Source organism: Loa loa (assembly GCF_000183805.2).
Source record: "Loa loa unplaced genomic scaffold supercont3.4, whole genome shotgun sequence".
Taxonomy (NCBI): Eukaryota; Metazoa; Nematoda; class Chromadorea; order Rhabditida; family Onchocercidae; genus Loa; species Loa loa.
Window position 1 is genome coordinate 399,142 of NW_018108184.1, and position 10,225 is coordinate 409,366.

General features: G+C 34.9%; 2 protein-coding genes across 2 annotated transcripts; both read left to right on the forward strand.

The window, feature by feature from the left end:
* Positions 1-2: 2 nt before the first annotated feature.
* LOAG_16460 (hypothetical protein) lies at positions 3-6,579 on the forward strand (the record flags this gene model as incomplete). Its single annotated transcript, XM_020449111.1, has 10 exons — positions 3-60; positions 125-327; positions 760-982; positions 1,163-1,255; positions 1,684-2,002; positions 2,333-2,463; positions 2,870-3,033; positions 3,441-3,557; positions 4,484-4,624; positions 5,886-6,579. 10 exons carry the CDS (start codon positions 3-5, stop codon positions 6,402-6,404), a joined length of 1,968 nt encoding a protein of 655 aa, XP_020307425.1. The 3' UTR covers positions 6,405-6,579.
* Positions 6,580-7,868: 1,289 nt separating this feature from the next.
* LOAG_09508 (hypothetical protein) lies at positions 7,869-9,703 on the forward strand (the record flags this gene model as incomplete). Its single annotated transcript, XM_003145035.1, has 2 exons — positions 7,869-8,747; positions 9,419-9,703. The coding sequence occupies 2 exons, from the start codon at positions 7,869-7,871 to the stop codon at positions 9,701-9,703; spliced, it is 1,164 nt and encodes a 387-aa protein (XP_003145083.1).
* Between the last annotated feature and the right edge of the window lie 522 nt (positions 9,704-10,225).

Below are 10,225 nucleotides of genomic sequence, written 5' to 3' on the forward strand. Positions count from 1 at the left end.
TAATGTATACGGAGTCACGGAAGTATCTTGCTGGGCTTCTTGTCATAAAATCGATTGGAAGTAAGTATGTAAGCCCATGAATTGGCTTAAATAAAAGCAGAACAATTGAGGGGATATAATTTAGCATTTAGAGAAACTCGTGTGGAAATTGGTGAACCGTTGTTGGGCACGAAATTTAATGTTAGTGAAACTGGAGAACTGCTTATCGGTGGTTCGAGGCGATGTTTTATAAACGGTAAATTATCTGGAGCTTGGCTTCCCACTGGTGATATTGTCGAGCTTACAGAGCTGGGAAAAATTTACTGGTGTGATCGATTCGATGATCAAGTTTGTGAAATTACTTTGGAAATTCTCATTCTCTTTATCTCTTCCATTGATTTTAGCAATCTTTCTATGACATTCCAGAGTTCTTAATATTGTGGTCAAATAGTGTAGTCTTCTTACGTCGTCAGGTATTTGCCTATTTCACTAATAATTGTACGAAAAATCTTTTGAATACTTTTATCTGGACATCTTATTTTTAAGCTTATGAATGTAAAGACACTGTTTTGGTAATCCAGCAAAGTGCAACCTGTGGAAAGTTCACCAATGCGAGAAATAATTTTTAACAAAACAAACCAGTGGATGATAATTCCACAATTCAAATATAATGTGGAAGTGGAAGGAGTAGATGAGAACAAATGCCACAATTTCTCCATCAAAAGCGTGGGATAATTCTTCTAATCTATGCGATTTTTCCAAAGCATTCGTATTTTTCAGCAGAAGATTAGTGGCATCAACGTAAGCTTATCGGGATTGGCTCGAAAAGCGGAAGAATATGATGACATTCAATCGGCTGTAGCGTTACGTCGTGAACAATCTGTTTTACTGTTTATATACGTCGTAAATAGCGCAACTGTGCAAACTGATTTATGCAAAAAGTTGGCAGTTGGATTGCCAATAATAGTCATTTTGGTGGATAGTTGGCCAGTAACGCAAAATGGTTAGTGGATTATGGTTGGAAACATTTTATCACTCTTTATATTATTGAGAAAAGAGGCATAAGTGCTGAAGGATCGAGTCGATTCTCAAATATACTATTCACTGCATAGTATAAGTGAACCTGTGATAAGAAGTTCCAATTACAGCAGTTTAATACTCACATGCAATAATATATCTTTAGGAAAGGTTGATCGCCGAAGGTTAATGCAAATTTTCGAGGAAAAAAATTTGGTTTTTACGATGGAAGATTTGTATAAATTATTTGAAAACCTCAGTAAGTTCTTTCATTATTTTAGCACATTTGACTTTGCTGTTGTTTTGATGAGGAGAGTAATTTAAATCCAATCAAAAAATATTAAAATATCAAGTGAAAAATGAATAGTAATAAATAGAGAAATGAGGAATTGGAAAGCTAACCAAAGCCATAAACAGTTCTTTTCCCTAAATCTTTTTCTCCTTTCCTTCTTAGATATGTACGTAGCATAAACCTTTTCATGATTGCTATCTTTATATCTTGCAATTTATTCGTAACAGTTTCGTTTGAATCTGCGAAAAATCCTTAGATTTCAAAGTACTGGCTTATTTTTGTTTGCGCATAAATTTTGTACTCAGATGTCGAATCCCATGGAGAATGAATGGGCAAGCACATGTGAACTGGTATGACCGTACATTTTATCTAATAATTTATAGTATTTCTTATAGAGATAATTTTAAAAAGCAATCAAGAAATGACGTTCAAAGATTTGGGTTTGGATTCATCACGTGCGGCTGAATTAACGCTAAAAACGGAACATCTTTTGAAACAGCGCGATTTCCCACTTCTGCAGTATCTTCTTTCGGATACCGGAACGATTGCTGGATTTTTGGATGCGCTTGATTTTAATCAAAACTTACGACAAAGGAATACCATACACATGCGAGAAATTCGTATAAGGCCAATAGAAAATTCCACTGATGTTAATTTATTGTGGGAATATGACCTGGGGAAATGCATCGATGCAGCACCTGTGGTCGAAAATGGGTATGGATTAGAAAATTTTAAAAACATTTTTTAATTCTGAATTTTTTATTAGGCGAGTTCAGATCTGCGACTTGAGATAGTGATGGCATATTCTTGTATAGATGAGTTCAACCGCTAGATTTCTGATTGTGGTGCTAGCTTGTGCTAAAAATAGCAGGTTATAAAAGAGTCGATCATTTCACCATATTTTTAGCCACAAATAAAACAGTTAGTCAAGCAATAAACTGTTAATTTCAATGTTGTGTTGGTCATCTTGTTTTGAGATTTTAACTAATTAACTTTGGGAATTTTTAAGATTGTTAAAACTAGACTCTTTGAATGCTTTTTCAGCTCAGTTTTTCTGGGTTCACATTCCGGACTATTCGTTTCGTTATCTCTGGATGGAACTAAAAAATGGGAAGTTCAGCTTGATGGGCGAATTGAAGCAACTGCTTGTTGTCAAAGTGGTATCATTGCTGTAGGTTTGCTTTTCTTCTTAAACTGTCTCTTACCTTCATCCTCTTTTATTAGCATTTGAAATCTTCCCTCGTATTGCACTGCATCTAGATTCCATTCTTTATCCATAAAATTTTAATTTGGATGAAAGCTCAAAAAAAGGATTATCCTATAAAGAAATGGTAAATAGTACTCTTAAGTGACACCAGTTATCAGTCCTGGACTTACGACTTCCATCTTCCTTGTTATCTATTGAAATTCACTTTGTTCCGTTTTGTTGGGAGATAGCTGTGGTCATATTTTGGACTTCCCACAATGTTTGAACCCACTCAGAATAGTCTAAATAAGGTACAAACTTTTACCAGGATTCTCCCTCTTTGATTTCTCTCCTCCATGTAATCTCTTTTGAGAAATCATTTTGATATCTTGTAGGTTGTTATGATGGCTATCTGTATTTCCTGGATGGGAAGAGTGGACAGTTAATATGGAAATTTGCCACAGAAAATGTCATCAAATCATCACCTGTACTTATCGATACAGGAAAAAAGTGCTTGTTTGGTTCGCATGATAAATGTCTCTATTTGCTTGATGTCAAGGTGAGCTATTAGACAAAAGATCGATGGATTACGTCTCTTTCTCTACCTCTTGTGATATTTTTAACGTCTTTTTCTCCAAACTTCTATTTTGTCGTTGAATGGATCATCGTATAGAAAACGAATTTCCGGATAGTATAAGTGCGAAAGAAATTCCAAGCTTTTCATCCATCAAAAATAAGAGGTAACCGATGAATCGAGGATTGATCGTTCTACATCATACTTTGGGAAAGTAGTTGATGAAATGAAAGGATGTAATTGTGGAATTATTTAGATACGAAAATTTTAGGAACCAACAGCGTACGCACTCATAATATCGTGATCGTTTCAACATGCTCATGCTGTGTTAAATATTCACATAATTACATCTTTCTGTGATCGACTTAATCTCCAATTTCATTTATTTTTAGAACCATAGGATGCTATGGAAAGTGGTCTGTAACGGTAGTATTCTGTCATCACCTATGCTTACTGGTACAATTGTACTGTGTGCCACTTTGCAAGGGGAATTTCTTGGTGTCGAATTAGTAAGTTCTGATAAGCCTTTTCATCTTTCGTTTCATCTAGGCGCTATCATCCTGTTTAATTTGAGAAATGACTGTGTATAACGAGTTAGCTTATCGTATTTTTCAATTTGAAAGAAAATTTTCCTATGGATGCATTTATTTGGTTGTAATAAGTTGGGATGTGACCATTTACTGGACAACTTGCAGTACTTAGTTTTTTGATAAGTTGTACCAGAAATTTTTTAAGTTTTCACTGCTGATGTCGAGAAATCGTTGACGGAATGGCTAGAATGGTGGGATGAAAGGCTGTCTGTAATCAAATTATCCATTGTTAAGTTACCTATGTCAGGAATGCTTTGAATTGCTACAACCCAGAGTTATTTCTAGCTTTGAAGTAATCATAAAGTTATTGGATTTGAGTAGGAAGAAAATCTTCTGTTTCAAAAATAGCTTGGATTTTTTACTTTGAAATTCCGGTGGCTTCAATTATCCTGTGGCTCGATTTTTTTGCTTTATATGGTCGGAAAACTTTCAAAGTTTGTTTTGAACTCTCACTAGTCATAAATTTATTTTTTTTAGAGCTTTTAGATTGTAAAAATTTTTATTGAAGTGGCGGCAAATAGCCCTCAAGGAAAAATCATTTTTTAGTGCCCATAAAATTTGCATCCTTTTTTTTTCACATACCTTGATGAAATAAACGGGACTTCCCACATGTTGAATTATGATAATTTTGATTATGGGAAGAGATATTATTTTAGCGGAATAATTATATTCCTTCGACTAATGAAAAAGAGTCTTTCACGTGAAGTTACATGCTGCACATACTTTTACTGAATAAAAGTGTGAAATAAATGTAAGAATTGATAATTCGAACGTTGGACTTAATGATTTAAGGATTTAACAATTTAATGATACTATCTTTTTGAACGACTAGTTTTCTGTTGCAGGACACTGGCGTTGTCTTATGGAAAATTCAACTGGCTGCACCTATATTCGCAAATTTATGCGTTATAAAAGAACTTAACCGTGCACTGGTTGTGAATGTTAAAGGACTTGTAACATTGTGCGACACAACAAATGGACATATAGTGCGTGTTTTTTTCCTAACTTTCTCATTTAGGTATGATATGTCTCTTTGCACCTTTCACTTATACTAATGTTCATTTTCATCGTGCCTCTTGTCTATATAATTTTACAGTATATAAAATATTCAACTGGTATTTAGTTTGGAACTTGGTAGCTTATCATCAAAATTTTCTCTTAAAATCTCGATATCTTCTGACGCTTCTCTCACTACTGAAAGATGAAGATTATCATAGCTTACATAGTTCCCTTGTTCGGATAAATCTAAACGAATGGAAAAGAACATGTATCACTTTACTTTTACGATGAATAAGAGATATATGTGATATATAGGTATTTGTCTATGAAAATATTCGACTACACTGCCATCGAGAAACGTTATATCCTGTCCTCCGTCCTTACTAGTAACGACTTGTTCATCTTTTCCCTATCCTTCCTACGTCAATTTCAGACGTGAGTATTCCTCCGGTGGTTCATCCTTTTTCACGCCTTTCGTGACAGTCATTATTATTTTTTTTTGAAATTTTGTTTGTATAGTGACATCAGTATTAACACTGTAATGTTCTCTCTTCTCTTCACCTTTACCTTCCTCTCTCCCTCTCCCTTCTCCCTCCCTCCCTCTCTCTTCCTCTCTTTTGCAATGTCTATTCCTTCTTCTAAATTGTCGAATCAACAAGATGTTGACTGAATTTTCTGAAAATCAACTGTTTTGTCACGATTTTTCCCTCTAACTCTGTCTGAACCCTTTTTTTTCTCCCGTTTATATTCTTTCCAACTTTCTTTTCTTCCTCAATTTTAGAACATCATTTCCAAATATATGCTTTTCTTTACCAAATCTTCTTGGAATTCCTGTTTTTCTATTGACTATCCTTTTTTCCTGAAATTATTAATTTTTTTTGACAGCTTCCCTCCTTCGGTAACCTTCAGTAATTTGCAACATTATACTGAACATTCCGATAAATAGAGCGGAGCGGAATGACACAAACACATTAAAATGAAAATGCTACCAACAAAAGTTGCTCTTAATGACCGATCATGAAAATGCTTCGATTATCCAGAAAAGCTAAGTGGAAATTCTGAAATTTTACAATCAGATTTTCAAGCTTCGTAAATCTGATTGTAACTCATCACTGAGAAAACCAGCGAACTGTCAATTTCCTCGCTGCCAATCTTTTTATCTCGATACCCGCTTTAAGAAATAAAATTCAGTAACACTTTACATTCAGATTTTAAATATGGATTTTCTTTCTAGAAATTATATTTCAGATGTGTCAGTATGATATTCTGGAGTGTATTTTCGCAGCACCGGTACAATTTCCGGATGGTGTCAGTAATTCTAACGTGTCGATTATCGTAACTCAAGCTTCTTCACTGTTCTTGCTACAGACAGATACTCTTCAATTGCTCTGGTACATACGAATTGATGGAGTAGGGTCATTTCCAAGACCACCGGAAATTCTGGATAATGAAGGATATCTATTTATTCAGGATTCCTCCGGTACTTTGCTAGCTATCAAAGGATTGCGAGATATGATCAAAAAAAATACTGTAGATTTGGAAATTTCCACGATGGAAATTGTCAAAGTTTTAAGAATATCCAGCGAAACTTTTGGTGGTGTGCGGATTTTAGAAAGGGACAAAAGGGACAGTAGTAGCAGCAGTAATAGCAATGGTAGTAGTAGTATCGGTAGTGATATTAGTAATAGTAAAATGGCAATTGTCTCTTATCGTGCTTTGATTGGAAGTCGTGATGATCGTATACGGTGCTTTTCTTTTTCATTTTAATCGAAGAGAGAAAGAAAAAGCAAGAAAAGTTAAAGAATTGGAGTGGTGTAAAAGAAGAAAACAAAGAAAATGTGGGAGGCGAGAGAGCGGCTTTTCATTTTTGAAATTTGAACTAATGAAGGGGAAGGATGAAAAGAAGAGGGAAGGATGAAATGAATGAATAGACGAAGTGAAGTGAACAGGCCTGAGATCATTCTAGAAGGAGAAGAAGCTCACGACATGGGAATGACGCAAACATTCAATAAATCAACCAACCAACTGAATTAAAATCAACAACTATTTGTTTACTTTTTGAATTTGAAGTGAAACAAATTTAAAACTGTACACTCTTTACTACTGTGAAATATTTTGGAGCAAATAAATATTAGTGCTAAAGCTGAAAGAAAGAAGATAAAGCATTTAGACGTATTTCAAGTAACCAATGGTCACGACTTATTCTCGTTGACAATATGATCCATTTGAGGACTGGCTAATGACTTCTTCTGCCCTTGATTTTGCAAAATTTCCTCTCTTCTTTCTTGCATCCTCTTTCTTCCCGCCCCTCCATTCCCTATTCCTCAACCCTAGAAAACTATTGGAAAACTGCTATCGGTAATACAAAGTTAATAATGGTATCCGAACTGTTCACAACAGCAAGACAAATAAAATACAGGAGGAAAGTATGAACAGTGTATTTCCCAATGTATTATTGCTGCTGGGGGCATGAAATCCGGTATCGGTCACTATATCTTCTGTAGCAAAAGGGGAGTGGTCCTCAGCAGTCCTGGTCACTCCTATCCTGCCGAGGGCGGGCATCATCTCCTTTCCACCTCCTTAACAATCTGTGTATTTTACTGCAAGACGAGACCCACCGGTGCTTTGTACCTTCCAGAAATTTCTTACTACCCTTTCCTTGGTAATCTCGATGACGCTGCTGGCGGTATTGAGAGAAACCACCAGTTACCAAGTCATCTGTTCCCTACTGCTAAATCACTGATTGGTGTTTCTAACAACATTATAGCGCATTTTTTCTAGACGCAAACCTATTTTTCTGCCTATTTTCTACAATCAAACACAATCACTTCGCCAGAAAGTCCCGATCGACTTTTTGGCTTCACTAGCATCACATCTTGGAGAAAAGCATCGCCAATATTCGTTTAAGCACCTGAACTTCCCTTGTAACTATCAAAGTTATTTTATGTTATCCCGCATTCACTTATCTTCTTGAAAGTTCTCCCTAAAATATCCCGCAATTGTCATAAATTCATTGCTGGCGCACTTAACCATTGAAATTGGTGCAAGTGCAACACTCGTTTAGTAATTTGAAATTGATTGATTCGAATTTCGATAATGACTAAAATTGAGTTGCATCTTCCATTCTGATTTACCTATCGATAGCAATAAAAGAACTACTTGGACTATCTTATTGATATACTCTATTAGGGTGACCTGAGATAATTCTGAGAATTCCTGAGGGAAAGTGGAATGGAAATAGAAAAACGTGTATTACAACAATCACCTACAGACCTATTAAAATGCTATCGTGATTTAAGCTTAAATCCTCCACTTCCTCTTCAGCATCATCAAGATATCAGTGAAGTAGAAGCACTGACGAAAATTGATAATATGGCAAATAATGATAATGATGATAGTGTTGATAGTGATAATTATAGTGATAACGACATTGGCATAAGGCATTTGCTTTTGAAAAAAGCAAAAAAAACCGAAAAGGATGATGATAATGATGATGCAAAGTTATCAAGTGTTACCTTTAAACAACATTTTGCTGATTTTGATGATGAGCAGAAGGAGCAGGCAACTACGACAACAATTATGTCAGATTTGGATTTTCCAGAATTTCCATCATTTCAACGTCACCTCCCCATTGTACCAGTCGAAATCTCGAGACAAAGTCATACTTTTGTTGCATGCAAATCAGTTCAGGATTCGGCAAATAGCGATGTCAATTCAAATTCGATAAACAGTATTCAGGAAAGCATTCCAGAAGTGGAGGAAGAAAGTTCAGAGAGTTTAGGAGGGAAAACAAAACATTTGATATCTTCAGTCTATTCCTCTTCCGCTGTTCGACAGCAGCATCGACGATCGGTAACACTTACAACTACACCATCATTGGTTTTGCAAACTTCAAAAATCCTTGATCCGATAATTCCTTTCGGTGGTGATGATCTAGAAATACATTATAATGATCGTGATAATGATACTAATAATTTCGGTAGTCAGGACAGAACACTGAATGAGAAAAGACCACGAATTGAACGACCACGAGCTCGATATCCAAATTCGACACGACGTACATCTGCGCCCGCATGTTTCTGGTCTTCTGCTTCATTATTTCCAGACCAGGTAATGATCTCGTCACCTTACTTCTTCTTACCTTCTCACTTTGAATATATTCTTAAATTCTTATTTAATACAAAACAAATGTTAATGTGTTTTCCTCCCAAAAAGTTTTGGTTTTTGATAACTTTGAGAGTTAAACTTACCGGTTTCTTTTATTTTACAATTTCTCTTAACTTATATCAATTTCATTTCTAACCGGCAACAAATAGAAACGTGAAATAAGAATGGAACCTTAAAATTCCAGTCAATCTTCTTTATGATTTATTTACGGTTTAATATACGTATAATTCTACAGGATATACGTACACGTGATATATTTGATTTTGAGCATATATTCCGAACAAATTTTAATCCGAAATTATAAAAGAATTTTTACGAAGAACATTTTTTTTCTGATTTCTATCATTTTTTCAAAAAGAATTTGTTAGATAGAGAGAAAAGTCTAAAAATGTGAACTGATAATCTGATAAGTATGATATGGTTAATTAGGGTAGTCCTATTTCTTTGATAATTTCTACCAATATCTTATTTTAACTCGGTTAAACATTGACAGAGCGCAAAATGGTTGAATACAAGTCTAAGTTATGTAACTAGAAAATTGGATGTAATACATAATTCCTCAATGAATTTTCAAATAATATTCAAAATTTCGAAACAACTTATCATATTTGCAGCAACCAAAGTCAGCATCGTCATCGTTGCACGATAGTTTAGTCTTACTTCAGAAATTGTTAGCTAAACAACGAATTATGCAAGAAAATGTAGAAGCATTCAATTTCGATCATTCTGGTAGTATTCCTAATGCTAATAATGATATTGCTGTTGCATCTCAGTCAAAAATTTCACCCGCGACAATACCGCCACATTTACCAACTGTTCAAGCATTACCATCACCATCACTTCTAGCCACATGGCAATGGCTCAGAGGTTGTATTTTCAATTCTTTTATTTTCAAATAGAAACCTATAAAACACTTCTGATAATCATTGTTGTCATAAGGGTCTGTGAAGAGCGTTAAATTGCATGTGACATTTCTCCTTCTATTATGGCACTTTTTTTTCCTTTTTAAGGCCACTTATGGCTTCACTTTCGCATTGCATTGTTTTAAAACTGTTTAACTCTTCTGATTTATACGCTAAGATATGTAAATACACGGAGACAATATTATTTAGACATGAAAATAAGTTATTCGCCTCATATATCTCCAATTCCTTTCTTCCTGTTAGAAGGAGAACAGTTGTGGAAAGAGGAAGGAAAGGAATGAGATGATGGCGTGGAATGCACTGAAAAATACAGGTTTTCCTTTGTGAATCTCAAAAAAAGAGGGAATTTTCAAAATTTAAGTAAAGCTGTTTTTAATAATTTTCGCATTAAAATATTTACACACCTCTAGATTTATTCATCTTTCCTTCTCACAGGGAGAAGGAATTGCAGACAAAACATTCCTTCTCCTTCTCCAGAGGAAGAGGAAAAGCAGAAAA